A 26,531-nucleotide genomic window follows, 5' to 3' on the forward strand; every position below is an offset into this window, starting at 1 on the left:
TTCATTAATCAATGCCGCAATGTCCGTGTTGCATGAATGCTGGCATCAAATGTGGAATTGTGCAGAGCTGCTCAGGGCCTTTATGGACTATAAAGCTGCCGTCTCTCACCAGTGGCATTTCCTTGTATTCTGAGGAGTGCACTGTACTCTGAGGAGTGAGTGACTGAATAGAAAGTGAAGTTTCCTGAGAGAGGTTTATTCTGGCACGAGTACACTATAACATGCCCTGCTGCACAGCCACAACAATAGCCAGATCGTTGGGGTCATAACCCCCTAATTACCCCAGAACCCAGAAGTGATGACTGCTGCCTGTCAGCGTGGCCTGTGAAAGGGGCTACCTGAGCCGGACTCGGGAGCACCAGGTGACATGGGCCTGGAGCGCTCCAGCACCTCGGATGAAAGGCCGGTGTTATGGGTCTACATCCTGGCATCTGGGCCATTTCACCACCTTAGAGGGATCTCTGCTCTCTTTGCTTTCACCTATGTCCCGTTCATGGTTCAGGGAGGAGATGCGGACATCATTTCCCATGTCTGATAGCCATCTGCTCCCTCTCTCAGGTTCTCAATAGCATACTTTTCTTAGCCTGATCAAGGCCTTCTGCACCAATTACAGATCAGAGCCCTGCCTGCTATGATGATTAGCCTGAAATAGAGACTTATCAGGTTGTCAGTACAACCCCTGATGGAAAGCTTTCATGTATCTCATCAGGAGAAACATTAATGCAAATGCCCTATTGTTTTGCATTAAGTTGATTTTAACCATCCTGAAATCTTATAGGAATACAATAATTTAAATATTTAAATTAAAAGGTTATTGATCATGTTGATGATCTTAACACTTTTTAATTAATCCTTTCCAATACGGCACACATACCAGACATCCCCATCACATCATCCTCAAAGTCTTAAAGCAAAACTAAAAGTAGAATATCGAGTATATTTCTACCTGAAAACCCCTAAAAATCCGCCCATGGGAAAACTGGGAGGATACCATAAGGCATATCAGCGAGCGGGTGCGCGCGCCTGCGCGTTCCCGCTGGACTGTGTGGAAGTTTCCCTGCAAGTTGAGAAAGGCTAGAGGACAGCAGCAGCGGGTGGAGCGGCACAAGTCACCAGAGATAAAGAAGATACAGGAAAACTAAACCTGGGATTGAAGTATAAATTAATCGAAGTCTCCTTACAATTACATCCCGAGCTCTTCTGGTTTCTGTGGGGTTGCTTCGCTGAAGTTTAGCCGTTAACGGCAGGTAAGTGAGATAACTTGATTGCTTTGAATCAGACATGAGAATAACTTGAACAATGGGTTGTCAAACTTGAATTGAGGCATAACTTTTAACGTAATGTCAGCCAGAAATGCACAAAACTACCGGGTTGTGAGAGGCGGTTTTGTCAACTTCAATTAAACGTCAACATAAGAAAAATGCCGTTACGTTTCTTAAATTAAAATAATCATAGTTCACTTTAATTGAGCTTTTTTCCTAATTGATAACTCACTTCCCACATAACTTTTTGCCCTGCATATGAGCGCTTGTACAGCAGGATTTGTTAAGTGATTTCTCGCTTGTCAGATCCAGATCTCATTAAATGATGGAGGCTGAGATCACTGTAGTAGGCTGCAGTTTTTGCAGCGCGCTCGTGCGGCGTTCGGGGGAACAGCTTGGCAATCAGCCGCATCCCTGCAAAGTTTCCCAAAAGTTGTGATTCATGTTCAGAGCGCGATAGAGGACGGGGGGGGATGTGTTTTCGGCCAAATGCTAAGCCATGTCATGATTAAAGACTTTTTCTTGAACCAGACACCTGAAACCTCTGAGTCATCCTTAATTGCATCACTAATCCTGTTTAAAACTTGCTGGAGCACGTGTGTGTGCACCCAGCTTTCAGATGTTACCCTCCCATAACGAGGAAGGGTATTTGGAGTCATGATTTCTGTAGTTACAGAGCCTGTATTTCTCATCTTTGTGGTTAACTTTGCATCTTGCCTGTGGTGTCTCCATGTATTCTAATTAGAAGGGAGAGGTGTGAGTGCATGCAGTGAGGTGAAGCTGAACAGGATGGGACAAGTTGTTCAAACAGCCTTCAGAGGGGAATAGTTAATTTTTTTTTTCAGCTAGTACTTTCCCCCAAAACGCCTTGAACTTCCACTGAAGGTTGAACCAGAGGTTAAATTTTTTTAGCCCCAAACTACTTGTTAGATCAGTCAGTTAATGCACCAGTCATGCTAATGAAAGGAGAAGTGAGTCCAGGTGTCAGACAGGCTCAGGTGAGGTCATCACCGTAAGTTCAGCGGTACTTCAGCTCCAAAATTATCAGTTGTATATTGATTACCCACATTGTTTTACCTTTAGTTTTTGGAGAAAACTTAATTTTTCTCACGTGCCTACACAATGAATGGACAATCCAAAAATTACGAAAATTCTTGATGAATAGATGTAAATGGGGGCAAAATTTAACAACACCAAACCATACCAAAACATTTGTCGCACAAATCTCATTTAGCCAGTCGTACACATGTCACGGTACTGTAGCTAGCCAATCATTGCAAAGCGGCCTGTGCTATCCCATCCGTGTGGTTACATAACCTTGGAGTTGTACGGTTTAGTGCTCACACCCGCCACAGACCACAATTGCACAATATTGCTGTTGGCACCGCACCGAACAAACTGCTTTACACAGCATTTACAATTTCAAGCTGCATAAGTCGGGCAAGTAGCGTGCCTGCGCAAGTGTGAGATTGTTTAAGCGGAAGTGTTTTAATTTTAGCTAAATTGCATGTGTTTAAGTAGTTAGCATACGGATAAATGAGACTTAGATTATACTGCACAAATTGTGTGAGAGTTTGTAAAGGCATGTTTTAATACAGTTTTGCTGTTGTTAAACGTGGCCCTGATTTGCCTGAAATTAGCATGAATTTTCTCTTTAGCATTTTCTGTTTTTTTGATTCTTCATTGATTTCAGAGGCATGCACGAAAATGTTTTCTTTAAGAATTCAAGGTAACACACTGTGAATAAGTGATTTATGGTTATCTGGGCGTGAAGTATTTTTTTAAACTGATGTCTTGCTGTTACAAAACTCCAGGATATCATTGGTGTTCCGTCTTTCTCTGCGTTCAATAATGTCTCAGATAAGACTTTTTGTTGTCTTGCTTTCTAGGCTGGAACTATTGATGGACCTTTGAACTGGAAAATACGTCACTGACTGAGCCTAGACTGCTCCCCCACTATCTCCCCTCCATCTGACACCCAGACAGCCTCTATGCTCATCAACCTGACTGTGGCCATCAAGGAGTCTCGTGCCTTTCATGGAACACAGCCTGCCCTCCCCGCCGTTGCCCCTGACTCTGTGGAAGTGACAGCCATGGAGTCGCGCCCAGTGCTAGTCGCTCCTCCACCGCCTCCCCTAGCACCTCCACCACCTCCACCCCCTCCTCCGCCACCCCCACCTCCACCGACTTCCTCCTCGCCTTTTAGCCGGACCGACAGTGCCCGTCGGAGCCGGCTGAGGAAGCTGAACTGGGAGCGCATCCCCAAAGAGAAGGTGGAGGGGAGGAAGAGTGTGTGGAGCGGGGCAGCCCCGGGAGAGGACGAGTTCCCCATAGACCTCCATTCACTGGATGAACTGTTTGGACAGAAGGACAGTAAGCCTCAGGACAGAACCAGCACCCTGAGACGGCGGTCTGCTCTGCTGCGCTGCAGGTCCCCCCAGGACAGCACGGAAGAGGTCAGATCACGAGGATAGCAGTGATATGTTTCAGCCATGATAGATTATAGTGACATCTGTTGTACTTTTCTTCCAATGAATTGTGTCCTTTGTCTATTTACAGATTTCCCTGTTGGACTCCAAACGCAGTATGAACATTGGAATATTTCTACGCCAGTTCAAGATGTAAGTCTCCTTTTTCTTAAGTAATTGTTTCAGTCAAAATTGCGGTTCCTAGTGTCTGAAATGTGAGGATATGCTGCTGTTTTCTATTTTGTTTCATAGTCAATTGAATATCTTTGGGTTTGGGCTGTTACTTGGACAAAGGAAGACATTTGAAGACATTTCTCTGACTAAGCAAATAATTGATTAATCAAGATAATTGGCAGACTGGTCAATCATGAAATTGGCCGCAAGTAACAGCCCCATTCCTAACAACGTGCTGCACTTGAACAGTATCAGCTTTTTTTGTCAACATTTGCTGGAGGTCACCATCAGTCAAAACTGAAAGAAGTGTTAAGAGCAGGAAACAGAAGTGTGTACAACAGTGCCCTGGGGAACAGTACTTCACTTGAGTTGCACTGGAGTGTGTGGCCATATATCAGGCATGGATGTCTGTGGGTGTAAGAAGTGCGAAGTCCCATCATGGGAGAGGATGTCTGGTGTCGGGGAGGGGGAGCGAGTATATTGCGTGGGACAGGTGCAGGGGTGGGTGCAGACTGAGCAGCAGGACTGGGGTCTTTTAGGAGGGTGCTGGGTAAGTGGCCGGGTATAGCCCGAGGAGTCAGAGTTGACACCTGCTGATGCCCTTAAAGAGTGCCTAATGTTAAAGCTGCCCCCCTGTGGAGAGAGACCCCACTGGTGGCTTGTCATATTCATCTGTCCCCCTAAAGCCTGTTTAGCATGCTTGCCTGGCTCAAACAAAGCTTCACTTCTTGTAATGAATAGGGCTGTTTAATAATCATTAAAGCACACTTACATACAGATTAAGTCTTATTCACATTTTGGTGTTAAAATCATGACTTATGCAACATTTGCAAGCAGAAATAATGATTGGAGAAATGCAAAAAATGCTGAGTTGCTTTATTGTCACCCCTTCACATGTGCATGAAATGTTCACAGTCAACTCAACTGAAGAGCTTTTCCAAACCAGATTTGTCATAACTTGTAGGGTAAGCCATTATGTGAAAAGAACCGCTTATGCACACAAACATTTGTCTTGTTGGGAGCTTATTTGCCTGCTGTTCTAAACACAGACAGAGCTCCTGTTGAATCGTGGGTGTAGTTTAAACAAATATGGTTTTGTATTGTCAGTGTCTGAGTAGTCACTTTTCTTTTTATAATGCTATAGTTCTTATTATAGGCTATTTCATCTTGCATTTTTCACTACGACTAGTTGGGACACATAGCACAACACATAATAAGAGTGATCAACCACATTTCCGTTTTAAAAGCGAGCTCTTATGAAAATATTTTTTCTTAAGCGGTCTTCAGAGGTAGACCCTAAACCGCTGGTGTCAAAGAATTGATGTGAATAGTATGAATGAGGAGAGTAAACCACACACAGTAGCGTGCACATAATGGAGTATGAGTATGTGTGATGGGCTGTGAGATGAGGGGGAGGGGAGAGCATAATGGAAATCTGCTGGACAGATGTGTCACTCAGAGGAAGTAAGTCAGAGGTCAAACATTCAGTCAGCTCGGTTTCTCTTCTTTCACCTTGACATCTCAAGGCCTTTTTATTTTCTCCTCATGTCTGCCTTTTATTTGCCCAGTGGATATGCCACTTTGTGTCGCCAGTTTGGCGTCAACCAGACCTCTCTCACCAACACTTTGACTGATAAGAAAGGGATAAGCCTAAACATTGTGTGATCAAAGCAAAACAAAGTGCTGATATTGCTCACAAAATGAGTTTTCTTGTGGGGGGGGGGGTTCAACCCTGTATGATGTCATACCAAAAACATGTCTGTTGTCATTTTTCCACAGGCCAGCTAAGGAGATAGTTGAGGATATCAGGCGTGGTGCTGGAGACCGTTACGGAGCAGAGAAGCTCACAGAACTCTGCAAATTGCTGCCTGACACTGAGGAGGTAAAGTGCCTTTTTTGGCATACAAGTACAACACTGACAGCCCCCCGCCTGCCCCCTCCCTCTGCTCTTACTCATCATCTGGCTCTGGTTAGGATGATCAAAAGTTTGCCATTACACCACGTCTTATGATGTGGTCTGTTTCCTGAGAAGGATCGCGCTGAAAGATATTGGTATTGACTGTTAACGGCATGTTGGGTTTTTTTTTTTAGCTGTTCAGTTGAAGCCGTTTCCCAGATTTGACTTTGCATCTGTTCCCTCTCAGGAGTCCCGCCTGAGGAGGTTCAGTGGGGAGCGGAGCTGGCTGGGAGAGCCGGATCTTTTCCTGCTGCTGTTGGTGGAAGTCCCCAGGTACACACTTAGCCTTAAATTGGATAAAATGACCATACATATGAGTACTTTCCAACTTGGTTTAGGGGCAGTTCACTCCAAAATAAAAAAAATCTTAATCTTACCTGTAGTGCTTATTAGCAATCTAGATTGTTTTGGTCAAATATAATGAAACGTAAAGCACGAAAGGATAAATTATAAAAACTCAACAGCAAAGTCTTTTTCCAGAACACATAACCGTGGTAACTTCAAGATAAACCACAGAACTTGCTGAGAACAGTTCATATTGGAACTATTCCCTTACTTATATAGTAGAGCATTACAAGAAAGAGAAAAAATATTTATTTTTGTTTTTGAGGTGAGCTGTCCCTTTAAAACTCCTCTTTTTCTTGTTTATTGTTCTGTGACACTTGTCATGCTCACGTGCTGCACTTTGTGATGACATGTGCTTGTTTAACTGATGATTGATCCGGAGTGCCTTTTTGTCTCAGTCATCACTCACCTCTGTCTTTTCATCCATCCTGCTCTTTCCTCTTCCATTAGTTTTCGGCTGCGTTTGGATGCCATGATCCTGCAACAAGAGTTTGACCCTGCTGTGACCTCTCTGTGTGTGGCAGCCAGATGTCTGAGGGAGGCGGCCAGAGGTAAAGTTAACAGCAGGGAGTTGTGTACACCACAACTATAAAGTTCTATGTTCCTTTTAAATGCACACATTTAGAACTAGTTTAGAGTGGTTTGTACCCTGAATGTGAATGCAATTAGCATTCAGGATAGATTTAGGAGAAACCTGTTGTATCTTTTTTGTATAAAAGTTTAGTCAGCTTGAGTGTCGTCAAGACAAAGTTGCTGACTCATTGCAAGACCTTGATGTCAGCTGCATACACATTCATCCTCATTATTCCTCAACCTTGAGGCTCAATATTGAATCTCTGTCTTCTTTCCTAGAACTGCTGAGCTGTCCTGAGTTACACTCCATCCTTCGTTTGGTGCTGAAAGCAGGAAACTACATGAACGCTGTTAGTGCCTCTTTATTTGATTTCTTTTCTTTTCTTTTCTTCAGCCCGACAAAGGGGAATCAGTCCTTTTATCTCTGTATAATACACCAGCCGCTAGGGGTCTGGGTGTGTGTTCAGGGGCGTCACTCTGACTGTGCACCTGGGTTTTATATCATTGTTTGTTTAAAGTTGTCACATGTTGTGTGTGTGTATATGTGTTATTCTGACCTTGTATGTGACCTTTCAGGGTGGATATTCGGGGAATGCCGCTGGATTTCGAATTTCATCGCTGCTCAAACTGGCTGACACCAAAGCCAACAAGCCGGGCATGAACCTGCTGCATTTTGTAGCAATGGTAAGATCTGAACAGAGAACATCCTGTAATATCCAATCAGAGAAGTATTGGGAAACTGCTATTAATATGCCAGACATCTCCTTTTTATAATTTGAACACTATTCCTGAGGGGTAGGAAACAATCTATTCACTTAAGTATAATAACTACCAGTATTAAGCTTAGATTAATTAAATTAATTATATTGAGGACATCTCTGACCACATACAGACATAGACCTCTATGGTAAGAAAAAGTGAGAATATTTTGAAAACATCTGAGGAAATTTACTTTTAGCACAATTTTTGCAAGAAACAACCGTTTCTAACCAAAGTGTTTTGAGAACAGTAGCCTCTCTAGCCAGACTGCTCCGCCGAGCATATGATTTTGTCAACATTAGCGAATGACGTGTTGCTTCTTTTGAAACAATAGCTGGATAATCATTTGTGTTTGTCTCCACAGGAAGCTGTGAAAAAGGACCAGAGTTTACTGTCATTTCCCAGCCAAATAGGCCATGTTGGCTCCGCCTCCAGGTCAGTCTTCCCAAAACTCCGATCCTACTGCGACTGAGTCCGTGGGAGTGTACAAGCCATGCTTTATAACATCAGTACACCCCGACAGGATTCTAAAACAAACATAATGTAAATCTATTGCATTCTTGTATCAGAACAAAGCACCCAGCTGTTTGTAATAGCTAGCTGCCTGAGAGAAAAGTGGGTCATGACAACACTGACACTCCAAGCCAATATTTAAACTCTGCAGGAAAGTTTATCTGCAAGGTGCTAAGGGAAGACCACCCTATTTTAAAAGCAAAGAGTTTCCTGCAAGCCTCTGCAATGTTTTAAGTGCATGGAGTCCATTTTAAAATATTGACTTCCTGGACACTGAACACACATTTGCATTCATTTATAACCTATTTTTGGTAAGGAAACATTTCTTGAAATATGTTGCACATCAATTTCTGTAGGTTCTTATTATAATTGTGTATAATATAACCTCTCTGTCTCTGCAGGTTGTCTGAGGAGTCTGTGCTAGAGGATTTATCAAAGTTAAAAAGCAGAGTGGTGGCACTTAGCGCAAACATCCAGACTGAGACGGAGATTCAGCAGCATACACAACCTTTCCTAGAGGTATGAAAACATGTTCTGCAGTATACTGAAACATTGTGGAATTTCTTGTTTCAAAAGATAACAGTGTGAACTTTGTGTAGGTGGCTGAGGAGCGTCTGAAGGAGGCAGAGGATGAGGTAGAGGGAATGAGGATGTCTAGTCAGGCTCTGGTGGAGTTCTTCTGTGAAGATGACAGCACATTCAAACTGGAGGAGGCTTGCAGGGTCTTCAATTCGTTTTGCCTTCGCTTCCAAAGAGCTGTCCAGGTTCGATATTCAGAAATATCTGTTCATGAAGACATGTTTTGTCAAAATAGTATAGATTTAATTCTAAAGAATCACTGACAAATGAATGATTCTTTCCCTTTTCTACAGGAGAATGCAGAGCGAGAGCTGAAGGAGCAGAAACGTCTGGCGCGTCAACGTGAGATAGGGGAAAAGCGCCGATCTCTGGCGGTTTGTACGGGGCTGGATGTCAGCCTCACCAGAGAGCCCCAGAGTCAGGAGAACCAAGATGAGCTGGAGAAACTGCTGGAGAAGAACTTGAGCTACACTTGGAGTCGACGTAGCCTGAGAAGCTCTGAGTCCCGCAGACACTCCCATCACCCCCACAATGACTTATCCACGCTTAAGAGCTTCCCTGAGCTGGGCAGCAGCCCCACATCCACTAGTTATCACTCCAACAGCTCCTCTGACCATGAGACCACCGCTGGGCTTTGCAGCTCCCCAGACACTGACGGAGCGTGTTCCCCAATTGACCAAGAACCTGTTCTGCTTAGAGGGAGCAGGTCTCGGGCAGCTGACCGGAGCATGGAAGCAGTGCTGGACTCGCACATTGCCATATTTAATCAGCATGAACGCGGCTTCTCGATCAAGCAGCACGGGCCTGAAAGCATTTCTTATGTGCTGCAAAAACAATCGAAAGCAGGACTTAAAAAAGAAGCTGAGATATCACATGAAAACATGGTATTGATGACCACTGAATCTTTACCCAGTCCCTCTACAAATGCTGCTGCTATCCCCACTGATAAATCTGCCCTTTGTGTTAAACACCAGACCCCCACTCACAGGCATAGGTTTGGCCTGCCAGTGACAGACAGTACTCGCCCTGTTCAGAGTAAATCTAATGGCTCTGGTGTGGATGAGTCTGCACCTCCCTCTCTTCATTCAATACTTTCTCACAGTGACAACAGGTCTGGGTCGTTAAGGTACCAGAGATCTGACAGCCAATCACAATCATCTGTAAAAGCTCCAGAGAAGGTCCAGTCACAACCACAGGTGAGAGAGACGTCCACTGCGAATACAAGTGCTACGATGCATTCGACTGATGCAGGTTTAACAAAGCACACTGATGCGGAAGTGGCAGCCACACCTCTGGAGGAGAACTGGAGGCCCTCCAGTTTACCTGAGTTCAGCCAATCACAGCCAGAGGAGTACTCCGACCTGCCGAGTCTTGAGAGGGACACGGCAAAGCCTTACTCACGTGTGGGTGAAACACTGGAGTGCCACACCCTGGTGAAAGGTCTTCGATCATATGATGCCTTGTCACCCCCAACCTCCCCACTCCCACGACCCGCACCGAGCCTCTGCTCCAAGTGGAGGAAAGAGAGGGAGGGTGACCTCCGAGTGGGGACGACTCCAGGGTCTCCTACATCAAAGGAGGAGACTCGAACCGTGAAGGTCCCTGTGCGTAGTGGAATAGGGGCCAAAAGGGGACTTGTGTCACGTGCGGGACCTTCCAATAGTACAGGCATTCCCAGGGTGCGCTCCAAAACTGAGCCTTCAAACGGAGCTCCAACCCCCGCTAACCCAGTCACTCCGAGCCGGCTGTCTAGTCCTCGAAGCGTATCCATGCGCACGTCTCCTGTCCCACGGCCTGCTGCTGTTCAGGCAGAGGTGAAACGCAGTAACAGCACACGGGAGAGGACTGTCAGTGAGACACAGAGTGCAGGGAAGCCCACCTTAACCCGCAGGACCTCAGACAGGTCCGTAGCAGAGAAGGTCTCAGGCAGCACCCAGCAGGCCTTCGTCAGAGGAGCTCCTCTTCGTGTTTCGAAAAGACTCGCCCCACACTCTGAGACTCAGGTACCATCCCAGCCTCGCACCACCCACAGCCCCTCCTCCTCCACGGCAAAGACCATACGCACGGCTGTCATATCTGCTGCCCAAAATAAAACTGCCAAGACAACAAGCACAAGCACCACAAGCTCTAAAATCCCAACAGCTTCACGGATACCTGGTCCTAAAATGCCTCGCGCTGCTGCAGCTCCACCACTGTGGAGGTGATGGAAGTTATTAAGTGCTTATACTGCATAGTCTTTTCACACGTTTTATGCCTTTATGGATTTCAGTCTAATGTAAACTGTGGGTATTCATGAAGAGTGAGAGTCATCATTCAGATTTCTTGTCTTCATCAGCTCTACATTGTCTAAATTCAACTTTTATGAAATGTCTATGTAGTTGTGAGTGCTTAGGTTCTATATATGTGAGAGGGAGCTGCACTGGGAGCATAGGGGACAATTAAATTAATGTGCTTTACCCAATAGCAGAATAAATCCTACCTCTTTTTACACCCATTTTGGGTCCTTTGCAGGCAATAGGACACCACAAGACCACCCATCTTACAGAAACTTCATTCATAGAACAGAAAAGCAGTAATAAAACAAAAATTTTAATTTGGGAAACTGTTTCAATCACCGTAGCGTTGAAAGAAGTACCAGTAGTTTTGTCCACATGTTTTGAATACTGTGACTCGCTAAGTGATCATAGTGTTCTCACACTTGGCTGTCTTACAGTGTGAATTGAACTCGGTACAACATTGAACTGTTTATCCTCCCGTTGAGAGGCCTCATTGTTCTGATGCACTTTACAAACTGAAAAAGAGGCCGCGAGGAGATGATTACTGTAATTTTTGTCATTTTTATTTTGTATCAAAAGATTCTATAAATTTATTGAATAGCATTGGTTGTTATGCACTGTATTATGTGGATTTATTAAAAAAAAAAGAAAAGATGAATAAAGATGGTGTTCTAATTACTCGTTTCTGTCTCTGAGAAAAGCCACTCATCACTTAAATTAAACAGTGTGTGTTGTTGATATTATTTTGTTTTTCAGTTTTCTATTCAGACGAGCATTTGCTATGAGAGCTGTCACATTCAAGGTCCCCACTCGTCCTCATCAACTGCTGCTCTTGCATGTTGCCGTCCTCTGTCTTCTTGTCACCCTCATTTTTCTCTCTCCCTCTCGTCTGAACCCCCTCTCGCTGCATCTCTTGACACAGTCACCCCCATCTCTGTCAGTGGCTGTTGTCATGGAAATGCTACAGACGTTCCGGGGAATCTCCTGGCAGAATAGCGGGGTGCAAAGGGTTGGGGTGGAGGGTGACTGTGGGTGTAGGGTCCCAGTGGGAATTCTCTCTTTATAGGCCGCAGTGACGCCAGAACCTCTTGGGAAAGGCAATAAACCGGTGCCTCTTTGTGTTCATGAGTGTCCGGTTGTCGGTCAGCGCTGGCCTCTTAACCTGCCTCAGTGTATAGAGGTGACATCATCAACGGGTCTCCAGGGGTGCAGGACAGAGTAGTCAAAAGTGGTCCCTCGCTTAGCTGCCTTCATGTATTCTCCATTGATCTGAAAGCACTGGCTTAGTGAGAATAATGACTTGTCTGAAGGTGAATAAGTGATATATGGGCTTTAAGAGAGGATGAGGTCCAGGAGACAGGATTGTTTACGGCCTTTGTATGTGGGGTATGTATGCAAACACAGTGACACACTGGCATTTATTGGCAAGAATGTGGCAAGTTCAAGAGAGAGGGTAAAGTCAGAGAAGAAAGTCTTTAGGCATTGATGCTTTTAAACTAATTCTGAAATGTTAACAGACACTTTCAGACATATTGAGTGGATTTAAAGTGCTGACCTGGCACACCCTTTTTTAACAGCTCTCATTTTTGAGGGACAGGTTTTTGGAAGATGTAGTGAATATTTCAAGTGCTAGTTTTTGCGGTCAGTGGGTCACAGTCATGGAAAATGAAGTTGCGTGATGAATTTCCTTTACCAAAGAAAACATTCTTGTTGCAGGAAAAATGTAATTCCAGACACTATTCATGAATCTGGCAGTTAAATATGACCTTTAAGAGAGGCAAAGATTTATTGGTGACTGGGAACTATTTCTGGGTTAAGCCATGGTGGAAAGTAACCAAGTTCTTTCATTCAAGTAGCCTACTCTACTTAACTGCAGTATTTCTATTTTCAGTTTTCTCCGTGTCAGTACTAATTTCAGTATATAGTTTTTTTTTTAACTCACTTTGAATAGACAGCTGTATATTTACACACTAAATAGCAGATCATATGAAAAATATACACTATTATTATAGTTCCCCAACAGTGTATAAAATGGTTATCACAAGCTCCACTTTGAGCAGCTACTACATTAAAATACTGTTTATAAGTTAATGTTATCAATAAACCTAAAAATAAAACCCTGCATGGGGTTATTCATAAGTACTTTTACTTTTGTTTCTAATTCGATTTTTTTCTCAAATACTTATATACTTTAAATTAAGTACATACTTTTACTTGTAATTAAGTACTTTTGCGTTAAAGTGTTACTTTTACTTGAATTAAAGCTCTCAAGTGCTGTTTACTTTGACTTTTTCGTGTTGGTTCTGGCACTGTTTTCAACACAGGAAGAAAACTCTCAGCAAAGCAGAACAGCTTAACAACGCCATCTAGTGTCATTGAAAACACTTTCACAAAGTACAACTACAACTACCATGATGCATTGTTTCCGTACGTCGTTTTTACGTAATGGACAGCTCCCCGGATGCGGCTGTGATTGACTATACCAGGCAAAAAGAGATCGAAAGCCAAGTGGCGGTAAGTCACGAAATCCTTTAAATTTCACTGTTAAACCAACTAACTACTTCTGGGACATACATTAGAACAGAAAATAAATTTTAGAGTAACATTTGAGAGGTTATCGGGCGAAGTATATTTCTTTTTGAGAAGTGGCTGGCAAATAAACTTTCAACTTGTTTGCTAACTAGCTAGCTTGTTAGCAACTAAATGCGCTAGTTCCTTAGCTTGGTGCTAGCCACCGGGGGAACGCCTAGTATCATAAGTGAACAGTGCCAAGTAATAATTAACGAAAAAATTAGCGTCGCAGTTTTGATTCAGTCGCTGTCAGTTGAAACAGGACTAAAGTTTACTCTGCTCTGTAAACGTCTCAGGTTGTTTATTAGTGGAGGTCTGAAAGTGTAGCTAACCTATGTAACGTTAATTACGTCGATGAGCTAACGTTGTCGGCGGTTAGCTCGTCTGCTAATTGGGTGAAAAGTTGTATTACAGTAAAAACTGCTGTCTGAAAGTTACTGGCCGGCAGTATTATGTTTTGTCATGTCAATAGTAATAATCAGACCCTCTCACAACTGGTGTTGATAGCGTAGAGTAGCCTCTCAGGTAATGGAGTATTGTAATTATAACTTACCCAGATGCCTTTTTTTCTGTTGTCAGGTGCTGCAGCCCCAGTGGTCGTAGGCAGGATGCAGACCATAAAGTGTGTGGTGGTGGGTGACGGGGCAGTCGGTAAAACCTGCCTACTCATCTCTTATACCACCAATGCCTTCCCAGAAGAGTACATTCCCACAGTGTTTGACAACTACAGCGCTCAGATGAGTGTGGACGGCCGCACTGTCAGCCTCAATTTGTGGGACACAGCAGGCCAGGAGGAGTATGACCGCCTGCGCACACTCTCCTATCCACAGACCAATGTTTTCATCATCTGCTTTTCCATTGGTAGCCCCTCCTCCCATGCCAATGTCAGGCACAAGTGGCACCCTGAGGTGTCTCACCACTGCCCCAACGTGCCCATCCTGCTGGTGGGCACCAAGAGGGATCTGAGGGGTGATGCAGAAACAGTGAAGAAGCTGAAGGAGCAGGGCCTGGCCCCTACCACCCAGCAGCAGGGCAACGCCCTGGCCAAGCAGATTGGGGCTGTTAAATACATGGAGTGTTCAGCTCTGCTGCAGGATGGTGTCAGGGAGGTGTTTGCTGAAGCTGTGAGGGCAGTGTTGTATCCAGTCACGAAAAAGAACCCCAAGAAATGTGTGCTGTTGTAATAAATGGTTCCCAGATTTGGACTGTGGAGAAGGATGATGGAGATCCACGGATGCAAAGGAAGGCTGAGGAACGAACGTCAACATCTGGCTGCCTCCATATCACCTCCAGCAGTTTAGACTTTGTTTTCAGCTCCTCTGTTACTCCTCCATTCCTTATTCATCTCCTGGAGGATTTCACTCGGTTGCCATCATCACCAAAGTGACTATGCCAAAATGGGGGCAACAGACCGAATCTCCTCTATTTTTCTTACATTTTAACTTTTGATATTTACACTTTTCTCCAATTTTACATCTGTTCTAGATTTATAGCTTCTCTGCTTTGCCTTATAAAATGCTGATCGTGGTTGTCACAAGCCATAGTAACATCCAAACCAACCAACCAAGCTACCCTGTTTGACTGGAGAGAAGAGATCTGCCTTTGTTCAGGTGGAGAAATAATGACTACCTCATACTCTCACCTAGGTTGCATCTCATGAGTCTCAAGCGACGTCACCATCAAAATGCTTTGACTTGCCTATTTCAATGTAATAAATAGCCAAGTAGAGGGTGAACAAGTTTTAATTTCAAGCAGCTTGAGTCCAGACATGGTGTGATGACTCCCGGACAAATGCCAGTACCCCTTAACCAATATGCACAGATTAGAGGTTAAACTCTCGAGCTGCAGTTCCCCCTTGTGCTCAGTCTGGCATGTTAGAGCTGTCTGGCAGGTTGCCCTTCCAGCCTCTTGCTCCGCTCTCTCTCTCTGCCACGCATGGAAGAGCCAGTAGGCCTTTGAAGATAAGTCTGATCCAATGAAAGCAGCCGACCATTTGCCCTCGTTCAGTAATGGAGGAGCAGGTGTCATAAGGCCTCTGCCAAATTAACCCCAGCTGGTACAGGAGTTTTCAAGCTGGCATATCAGAATGTCAGGTTGTAGTACAGCTCTCCTCTGTCTACGTCTTAACTCTTGAGGCTCACAACGAGTGCCATTAAAACATGCCTAAGAATTGCTCTTTGACAGGGTGGGGTCAAAGAGACTGTATTTTGTCTAATTATGTTGAATTTACTCTGTAAATGATTGTTTCCTCAAATGTTTTTAACCTACGAGTGCGGTTATGGCCAAAGTTGAATATATTTTTTGTAATAGCTTATGTTTATTTGATCAGTAAGATGTTTGTGTGTAATAGTTAATACTCCTATTTGATAAACCAGAACTCCATAACGCTCCCTTTGTCATTTACATTATTGCCTTACATGTAAGGTCAACAGACTATGACCACTGCCTGACTGATTCAGTGTAGCATATAATACCAGATTGTTATGTTTACCTGGCTAGTGCTAGGCTATATACACCTCTTTTTCTATATTGTTTTGGTTAGTGGAAAATAATTTCATCTCGGAAGAAGCACCATGTCGTAGCTGCCTTGTTAATTTTTTGTATACCAGCAGTTTATCTACAATATGTAAGGAGCCTTTTATTTGGTCAGGTGCCTTATCAAAACCAAAGACCATGGCAGTGCTCCTTTGTCAAACTCAAAGGTTCTCATTATAGTGATCCAAGTGCCACGAGACCTTTCAAATGCAGGTCCTACCATCTCTGGGTTTCATTTTTGTAATTTTTTCACACACTTTCTGCCTTAGTTCCTGCCAGTAAACACTCTTCTTGCATCCCCCTTTGTAAAACACAGGTGCTAAACTGACATCTTGCACGGCAAGTCTGTGCACATTTGTGAAACGGAGCGCTCGTGGCCCACATCTCTTAACAGATTGTGGTTTACATCCCTGCATTGCATTGTGCAGTGAGGGTAAGGCACTAGCACAACTTGCACATAAGGTTAGCAAGAGCTTCGTTGGTGGAACGTGCCTTGTCACATCTGAAGATTTTTATACATTTTATAAAATATTTTTTTAGTACTGACTGGTTGCTCATTTGTGCTTTCATCTGCCAGTAATAACAGCAACCCTTTTACTATAGTTATTTCATTTACTTACTCGAGCGGGGTGTATTATAAGTCAACCTAGATTGGCGCCTGTGTAAAGTCTAGAATAACTGAAGCGCAACACGAGTAGGAGAATTTGTGTAACAACAGTAATGCGGTTTGAGATCTGCCAAAAGAGGTGTGAAAATTTCCCAGATCGGTGTGTGGAGGGTTGAATGTAAGTGCACAATATGTCAAACTGTCAACTGTGGTGAGCTTGTTTTTTTGCCGTGTCCTGATTTCACTCAGATAATGCTGTTGAAGTGGAACATACACCTGTGGGCTCTCTGTTTGTGTCCCGGAGCTGTATGCTACCGTGTGCGTGGTACTACGCTTTTACACTGGGAACTTGATTTGTAGAAATCTGTTTGTAATTGTTTTATATATAACAAAAGCATATTTGTATAAATGAACTAACAGTGAGATGATTTTAAATTATGCCAAATAAAATGGTGGTTAAAACCAGACACTGATTTTTTTAAGTGATGGATTTTTTTCCCTGACTTGACAAAAGAGCTCTACCAATGCACATAAACAGCACAATGTACGGTAGTTATGGAACAATAAAGTCATGCTTAAAACTGACTCACATTTTCACACAGCTACGTGTGTATTTTCAGCTCAGGAAACCACATTATCTTCCTTTAGCATACATAATGTAACTTAATTTTAATGTTATTTCAATTACCATGTCCGAACACTAGATGGACACAGCCCTCTTGCTCAGCTCCATGTTATCCAGAATGAGTACCATTCTTCAAAGCCTGTTTTTTCTTTTCTGTACATTTGGAGTTAATGGTCTATACCCATCCTGTTTTCAGGGCCATCATTCAACTTAGCAGACACCCACAAGTTCAATCAGTTGCAGGAGCTTAAAAACCCAGCATGCTGCTTACTCTGAAAAATTCCCTTGACCTTTATGGGTGGTGGCTGTGACAAATGACAGATGTGTTGAACTCCAGCAAAGGCTCATTACAACGTCGCTGCAGCAACATTTAGAGCCCATTTCCTCTGTGGTTTGTTGAAATGTTTTACAACCAAGACAATGCTGAATGTATGTTTACAGCCTGCGAAAGTTATGTCACTGCCTGTTTTGGGGCTTGGTGCATTGTTTCAGCGTAAAAACATTCAGGAGTCAAAACTGAGTAGTGTGATGGTTAAATAAGATTAGAAAGGATGATCGACTGTTGCTGTCTGCAATGCGCTTAACTAAGGCAGGCGGATTAATGAGACTTGGGTCGGGTAAGGTGATCCATTTTTAGGTGAGTGTACTGCAAAAGTCCTGTACTGGACATATTGCAGTTTCCTCCTTTCTTTTTCGTCTGTAGTGGTTAAATGAATCCTGCTGAGCCTCTTTCTTTGTACGTGGATGTTTGTAGTGAGCTTGATTTGATGGTAATAATTTGGCACAAACCGGGTTTTTCCAGTTCTTCAGAACAACTGAAAATGATCTGAAGCTGTTGTCATAGCAACACGACCATAGCCCAAACCTTATTCAGAGGTGGATAACACTTTTTCGAGTGAACCCCAATCATGAACCCATTTCAGATACAGCCCTGTCTGCAAAAAAAGTTGTTTTGTAAAATGTAACAAAAAACAAAACAAAACCGACTGCATCAAATTCAGAATTCAGAAGTGTGTGAAGTTTACTAGTTTGCACACAAAATACACTCACCAGCAAGGTGTACCTAATAAAGTGGCGGTGTGGTCTTCTGCTGCTGTAGTCCATCTGCTTTAAGGTTGGACGTGTTGTGCATTCAGAGATGCTCTTCTGCATACCTTGGTTGTAGCAAGTGGTTATTTGAGTTATTATTACTTTCCATGATCTTGAACCAGTCGGACCATTCTCTGTTAATTTTGCAGATGGTTGCGTGTGAAAATCCCATTACATCAGCAATTTGTGAAATACTCAGACCAGTCTGTCTGCCACCAACAACCATGCCACATTCAAAGTCACTAAAGTCACCTTTCTTTCACATTGTGATGCTCAAATTGAACTTCAGCAGCTCCTCTTCACCATGTCTACATGCCTAAATGCATTGAGTTGCTGCCATCTGATTGGCTGATTAGATAATTGCATTAATGAGCAGTTGCATAGGCGTACCTAATGAACAGAAGCGGCCTTTCGGTGTATACAAGGGTTGTAGAAATTACCATTACAATCTGTTGGTGTAATTATCATAATAATCATATCATAATTATCATCATATTTTCTTTAATAATAGCATCATAAGTTACATGGACATAATAAAGTACACAACAATGACGTTTGGTTTGGGATACTCTGAGCAAAGAGACATTCATTAAAATAAACTCACTATTTAAAGACTGATAGAACAAGAAAGTAATTATGAGAATTTGAATACTTTTCATGCACTGATCAATTTTGAGATCTTGAGACATTTCAGAAAACTTGTAACCCAAAAAAAGTAAGAGTCCTCCTTCAGAAACTGTATGAGGATTAAAGGGATAATTTGTGCATTATTATACAAATCTCTTGTCTTTATTTAAGTAATTAATAGGGGAAGTTTCATGCTGATATCTATTAATGTTTTTACTCTAATCACCTGTAGTTTCTCACCTTAATAAACTGAAGGTATCAGGCTGAGGTAAGATGATCTTATAGAGCTATAAGAACGTTTATTAGTTGAGCTAGGTTTTATAATCAATAATGCTGCTTAATTATTACACTGGAGAGAACCAATCCAGCACAAACATCACTTATGGTCTGATGATATTTGCGTATAGGAAATACTGGAAGAAAGAAATAACAGTAATGGAAGTGTGGAAACATTATGGGGCACATTGTAATGCACAATAACAACAATAACACTGCAGGAACACAATAAAAGTTGGACTTGAGTCTATGAGTCATTTGCCCCAGTGCATTCTGGGAGGATTCCCTGCACAGCAGCCTCATATAAATGCAGATCATGGGCTTACGTTTCTACTCTTATTTGCCTTTAAGATGGCATCGTTCAAGATAATGTCATCTAGACAAATCAAACAGGGCCCAGTGCTTCACGTTTTCATTTATCTGTTTGTGACAGACATCAAACTGAATGGGCATTTTGTTTACGATGTTCAATATATGATGTGAATGTAGATGTTTCTCATGCTGCAGTCACACAGCGAACCTTGAAGGTGAGATTTTCTCTGCGCTGCATCTCTGCCTGGTTGATGGAAACGTACAGCTGAGGGTAAGACAACCAGCAGATATGCTTTCTGTGAGTCATCACTGTGGAGCGAGTGGGAGTGCTGGCCTCCGCCGGGACCTTGATCTCAGCTCTGTCTACCGCTCCTCAATCTCCCTTGTTCCTATCCTCCCTCTCACTGTCCGTTTGATGATGTGCCGGGTAAAGCCAAAAGGCCGGGCAGCTCTCGGCACTATTCAGTCAAGGAACCGAGGAGGATTCCACTTCTTCTCCTTGTCTAAAGATGAAAAAGCGAAAGGCCTTGATCTAATAGACGGCCCGCAGCTAGACCGAGACAGAGAAAGCTGCAGTTCTGCATTCAAATCAAACTGTTCCAGCAGTAGGAGAGGGAAAATGAGATTGCTAAAGAACACAGAGGGGGAGTGAAGGCCGTTAGCTGTGTTCGCAACAAAATAGGACTCGGAGCAGAGGAGAAAGAGGTTGGGGCTGAGACAGTAATGGAAAGACAGCAAATGGGCATTAATAATGATTGAGTGGAGAAGACTTTGGTCTTCAAATGCAAATTAAAGCAGGTGAGAGAAGGAAAGATTGATGGATTAAGAAAGAAGAAGAAAGCTGACTTGACCCTTTCTGCTACCTGGGGTCATACGAGCTGAGTGGTTGGTTTAAAAGAATAGTTTGACTTCAAGCACCTCTGAAGCTTACAAGTTATAATCCATTATTGATTTTGAACCTCACTGTGAAGACAAGTCTCCAGAAAGTCACTGTGCCCGGCGAGGAAATAGCAAAACATCTCTCGTCCAAATACGGTCACTCCTGGCTTCAACAATCCAAGATGGCAGCCGGCAAAAATAACAAATTTGGAACTCCACAAACTAAATGGGTGAAGTCACCATGCCCACTTCTTTTAAACAGTTTTTTGGGGATAAGAGGATTTTGTTACAAAGCCAGGCTTGCTGTTTCCCATCATGTTAAGCTGAGCTCACAGCTGCCGACTCAAGCTTCATATTGAAGGCGCAGTGGTTGGCTATTGATTTCCTATCTCACACTCAGCACGAAAGCGGATTAGCGTATTTTCTAAAATGTCAAACAATTTCTTTAATTGAGCAGTTATTTTAATGATAACATCAATATTGCCCACAGCTCTGGGGACAGAGCAGAACCAGCCCACCTGAAGACCTGTAGGCGTTGAACTATTATGAGAGTGTAAAGAGAGACACGAACAGAGGAGGAGAACAGAGAGAACAGACACCCAGGTCTACTCGAGTATTAATTATGTTGGTTTGCAGCTTGGAGGTGGGAATCTGCTGCCTGTGAATCTCTGAAGTAACAGCGTTGGGAACAGAACGTCCTCAAGTGCCCTCTTCACGTTCTTGTTGCTCAAACCCGTCTTCTGCGAAAACAAACGCAGAATGAAACCGGAGAATGAAACGGGGCTGATTAGATGTCTCGTGTTATGTGGCCATTGTTGATGCGCAATCTCTCCAAATCCACAAGAGGCTGTTCACACGCTGTCATTCACTGATGTCTGTATCACCACAGTGGGGGAGAGGCCAGATGGCACGGGGTGCCAAAGCAAGTCAACTCTGACACTTTTCAGAAGCATGCTCACACCACCGCGGGTTGAAGTGATGATGTGTGAATAAAGAAGAGAAAAAATAGAAAGAGCTCTTTGTGGGACAAGCCAAAGTTAGATGTAAGCAAAGCAATCGATGAGTTTGAGCTCAGCGGTTCTTCATTAAGATTGGAAGGGACATCTATACAGACCACACACTGAGTGCCTTTCACCCTTCCCAATTACCAGCTCTGACTTTGGTTTTATGCTGTGTCTGAGCTGTCATACTTCTAAAATGACAAGACAGCGTGAAACCAACACTAAGTCTAAACAAGCCACATTTCTATATTCCTCTCCTTTCCTTTCGTCCTTTATTTGCCTTTGTTTTGCTTTCTGGTGTGCGTCAGTGTCAGCTATCCCCGGGATCCATCAGCAAGAGAGCGGAACCTTTTCACAAACTTGTCAATTCAGGCGTCGAGCCAAAGGTCACTCAGCAATTAAGGCCGCCCGGCACTGGACCGAGGCCAAACGCTTGAATACATCTGCAAGCCTTCAGCCAGATGAGAGTGTAACCTGCACTGCTCCTCTCTTGAGTCTCCATGCTGCATTGCAACAACACATACTGTATTTCAACCATTAAGGGAAGAGAGTTGGTGTTTCTGGAACTGTGGCCTCCGTGTGTGTCGAGGCAGAACATCCTGTGCTGCCGTGGTTACTGCACTCCTGCAGCGCTGCGCCTGCTTTGATCTTACCCGTCGTGTCTTTCAGGAGCAGATTTTACTGTTCTGCTCACATTGAAGTAGATTGTGCGGTTTAACCAGGTGGAAAATGCTTTCGCAAGAAGAAGGGAGCTATTTTTCTTCCTATCTAGACTTGTTTTTTTTTTTTTACTGTGGTCAGAGGCAATCTCTTTTCACTACGGATCTCTGCTCTTTGAAATGCACATTTGTATCTCTCACGGGTTCGGTTTCGTTTGTCAAGGTTTTGTTGTCATCGAGGATGACACTGTTACGGCACTTTCAGGTGCTATAAGCTGTGAAGGAAAGAGTCCTCACAGTCCAAGAGTTAATCCAATTGTCTTTAGTCCCATGTGAGGAAAAGGGGATTGGGCTCTTTGTGTGCATGTGTGTGTGTGTGTGTGTTTATGTTTATGGATTACTGCGAGGTCAGCCTCTGCAGTTGAGCCTCTTCTGGACAGGGCACATGCCATTGCCGTAGAGGCTGGTGTACTTGGCTCTCTGTGCAATGTGGAAGCTGCAATTCAACAAAAGACAAAATGAAATATGAGCTACTGATTTAAAAAAAAAAAAAAAAACCTGTTTCCCCTCAAGGAGTAATATCTTATGTTGGGCTCATTGTGTTGAGAAACAGCAGTTAGTGCTTCAACTTTGACTATCATTAGCGTCTTCTTAAGCTGCAATTAGGTAGCCAGCGAGGACTAATTCGGGTAAAAGAAAAATACAACTTTCCCAAGGGTAGCAGCTTCTCCAAAAGTAAGCAATGAAAGTTTTTTTTCTTTTCCCTTCTTTATTCTATCTCCCCCTGATTTTTTCTCTTTGTTTCCGTCTCCGATGGATCCGCAGAGAAATGTTTGCATTTACTTCTGCCTCTGTTCATCGTGTTTGTCTCTTGTCCTGATTTTAACTTGGAAACCCAAAGGATCCAGACATGAGTGGATGGATATTTTTATCCTCCTTGGTAGAAGCAGGATTCATGTTTTGAGAAGTTTGGGGGATACAAAGTATTGATGGGCCAAATATGAGTCAGAGTACAGCTTACAAAAAGATCAGAATGGAACTTTGAAACTTAAGTTTTAAGTCAACATGGAGTTGCTAAATTGCTCAGAAAATAATAGGAATAAAGGTTTTCAATTTGAGGACTACTGGGCAAAATCAGCCAATGAAGGTCACATCATAGGATCAAAAGTCCAGAGCAACAATAAATGGACCCTTAAGGTGTATTTGTTTCCTCAACAAAAGTACAAAGAGCTGGAGATTTGAAAGTAAAGTCTTGACTTGAGAGTTTCACATTTGGACCTTGTATATTGTCTGAACAATAAAAATGAATAAGACTTACAAAAACTTTTGATATTTTATTATAAGGTCTGGTCACTGAAGGTGATGATTATATGAGAGACAGGTGTGTCAGCAGGAATGAGTTGATGAGCTGATTATATACAGCTGAGTGGAGAGTGAACCAGAGAGCAGGAATTAGACAGACAGACAGACGAGGGAGGGGAAAACACCAGAGAACACTGGGAAACTGAAGCTTAAGGCCATAACACAGCCAACCAAACTATTTGGTCAGTTTTTCCTATGGACCTTGGCTGGATAAACAAGTACATTTCTTAGGTCTGTAAGTACATGGCAAAGTTACGTAATTGACATTGACGTAAATCAAGTTAGTCTTTTGGTTTCACACTGGACACAAACACCAGTCTCCTGGCAGTTTATCTGAGTCTTGATTCATCCACTCCGACCTCCTCCCTACACAGACTTTGCTGCTCTTTATACTACAACTCATTACTTGCTCATTTGCTCCCCTCATAATTACTAAGGCCACTAGATGTTTTAATGGGTAGTACATGTATTATGTATGTATTGTATACTTCAGAAATGAAAGAAACATACTTCTATTCCACTACATTGACACAATTTACTTGTATATTTAGCTACAAAATATTTTTTAACAAGAAAAAACAATCATTTGGACTGCCACCTAATTGGTCAGGACAAAACTGCAAATAAAACTCAAAGAAGAAACTTTGATAATAGCCCATAAACACCAGCCTTTTGTCATTTGTCTCGGTCTCGATATGGCACTTAGTGATAATTATTATTGTATATTTTGGGTGGAGCACGGAGGACGAGTTGTCGAGACTTATAGCCTAAGGTATGAAGCTTCTCTGTAATCTGATGGCTGCAGGGTGAACAGGCTGTGGCTGGGGTGGGAATTGTCTTTTAGTCTGTTTTGGGGCTCTGTGCAGGCACCTCACCTCACATATATTACTGATGCTGCAGAGATAGGTACCAGTGATGTTCTTGGAAGTTTTAATCACCTGCTGCAGAACCAATCCTGTCCTGAGCTGTACACAAACTATGTTTAATGTTTCCATTCAGTATGCTTTCTATTGCTCTAACAGAGACGGACCAGACAAATTAGCCATTTGCTAATTACAACTTTGACTTTACCCAGACTTCCGTGAAATGACTTATTAAACAGCTTTGACTTGTAATATGTCTAAGTATGTTATATGCCTCATGCTCAACAATCACACAATCTAACTGGCTGCAGAGATTTGCTCCCATTCAGTAACAACAGCATTAGCAATCGGTCACTAATGCTTTCTGAGGTCAGGGAACTGTGCAGGACAGTCAGTTTACACAACACCAAACTCATACAAACATTTCTCTTTGGGATTTGTGAACTTTGCCACGTTGTGTAAGAATTTATTGACTCAATGTTTTGAGAAGAACATTAACTGTATCTGATGCATAGAAGCACATAATACGAAAAACACTGTATACAACTGTGGCTTTCACTGATGCATTTTGAGAGGGAAATATTCTACTAATATCTATATCAAAGCATGTCAGTTAATGAATACTGTGGAAAAAACAGTTTTATCTGTACACAAATACTGAATTATCATCCATAATAGCATGCTTTCTATGCCTGTTTTTAAAGATAATGTACTAGAGATTGCACACACACACCAGAAGCTGGAGTCTGAAAGTATCCCATACATGTACACATCATTTGATAAAATGCACATCTGTTAGACGTTGATTCTGAATATGTCAACAGGAAATATCATGGGGCCCTACTTTTCCAGTGTCATAATCTTTGCACAAAATTGGCTGAGATGAGCTCAACGTGTGTCCCTTTCTGTTTTTTTTGTGCTGATGTTTGTGTGTGAAGCCGTGTGTAGACAGTGCATGTTTGAGTGCTCTAATAGATGGTTTGCTTTTATAACATCTGACATACCGAGACTGACAGCTTTTTATGTGTCCATGGAAACGGGAAATTAGCCCGTTCACAGGCTACGGTAATCTGCAGGCTGACACTTAGACACTTGCATCCTGAAGAGCGTAACTGAGGAGGTGAGAGGAGAAGAGGAAGCACAAATGTGAGAAATAACACTTCCCATGTTGACATCTCTGTCTGCATATTCCAATTTCCCCCAGAAACTAGTTATATCTCTACCCACGATGCAACCCAGGTTCATATCACATCTCCTTTCCTGATTGAGCTCTTCCTCCTCTCCACTGAAGTCTAGCAGAGGTCTGGTTGGCTCGACAAAAGAGATGTCTCCTCCAGATGTGGTATCTGCAGATTAGTAGTGTGCGGTTTGGCTCCCTCGATGGCTCGGGAACCAAGCTGTGTGCAGTAATTGAAGCTGGCTCTCCCTGGGGCTCTGCACTAATCGCTAATAAAGTCTACCTCCTCCACACCACTGCCACCACCGCCCGGCAGAGTGTGTTTGACCCCTGCCTGCCTTCTCTGTGTGCCCCAATAATGAAGGTCAGGATGACTATATACACTGAGTCACACACTAAGACAAGAAGAGGACCGACTAAAACAAATACACATACACAGTGCCACAGAACACACTGTACACTGTAATTACAGTACAGAATCATCATGCATTAAACATTGACTCAGACACAGACATGCTGTTTGTGCATGCATCACTGCATACAGATGTCCATGCACATATAAGGTCAGCCACACACTTCCCCTCATGGTGTTTCTGTGACACCCTCGGGGGTTATTTTTTTTGTGCACAGTTTTAATTTCACAGCTGAAGAGAGGAGACAACTCTGTCTACTTGGCACAAAGCGCATTGGTAAATGAACAAGATTTGTACTGAATAAAACATCTAGTGAGAATCCCTAATGCCCACAGTGCTGAGCTGAATGTAAGCTTTAGAAGTAAAAAGAGGATCAAGAGAGGAATCTATTAGGACTGTTTAAGTCGGTTTCATACCCTTTAAGACATGGGCACTGTGACCTCTGCTCTCAAGCTTTAAATGGCATTATCAATATATGTATAAGTGCAGAATATTTTACATTTTTAAATAAGATCTCATAGATATATATTACTGATTTTTATTGTATTTTTGGGGCCATTTCGTGAGAGAAATAAGATGAAAGGAAATGAAGAGAGAGAGGTGGGATAACAGCCAAATCTAAACTCTAA

At 42.9% G+C, this 26,531-nt stretch overlaps 2 protein-coding genes across 3 annotated transcripts; both read left to right on the forward strand.

The window, feature by feature from the left end:
• Positions 1-1,034: 1,034 nt before the first annotated feature.
• fhdc2 (FH2 domain containing 2) lies at positions 1,035-11,575 on the forward strand. 2 transcript variants are annotated; one of them, XM_059345940.1, is made up of 12 exons: positions 1,035-1,247; positions 3,152-3,718; positions 3,822-3,883; positions 5,684-5,786; positions 6,049-6,134; positions 6,657-6,757; positions 7,059-7,129; positions 7,356-7,463; positions 7,903-7,973; positions 8,453-8,570; positions 8,651-8,815; positions 8,924-11,575. In XM_059345940.1, exons 2-12 carry the CDS (start codon positions 3,254-3,256, stop codon positions 10,832-10,834), a joined length of 3,261 nt encoding a protein of 1,086 aa, XP_059201923.1. In that variant the 5' UTR covers positions 1,035-1,247; positions 3,152-3,253; the 3' UTR covers positions 10,835-11,575. The 2 variants fall into 2 exon arrangements, with proteins under 2 accessions (XP_059201923.1, XP_059201924.1); XM_059345941.1 differs by lacking the exon at positions 1,035-1,247 and adding an exon at positions 1,799-1,907.
• Positions 11,576-13,353: 1,778 nt separating this feature from the next.
• On the forward strand, positions 13,354-17,092 carry rhogd (ras homolog gene family, member Gd). Its single transcript, XM_059345942.1, has 2 exons — positions 13,354-13,420; positions 14,057-17,092. The coding sequence occupies exon 2, from the start codon at positions 14,086-14,088 to the stop codon at positions 14,659-14,661; it is 576 nt and encodes a 191-aa protein (XP_059201925.1). The 5' UTR covers positions 13,354-13,420; positions 14,057-14,085; the 3' UTR covers positions 14,662-17,092.
• Positions 17,093-26,531: the final 9,439 nt, after the last annotated feature.

The sequence above is a fragment of the Centropristis striata genome, chromosome 12 (genome assembly GCF_030273125.1).
Source record: "Centropristis striata isolate RG_2023a ecotype Rhode Island chromosome 12, C.striata_1.0, whole genome shotgun sequence".
Lineage (NCBI taxonomy): Eukaryota > Metazoa > Chordata > Actinopteri > Perciformes > Serranidae > Centropristis > Centropristis striata.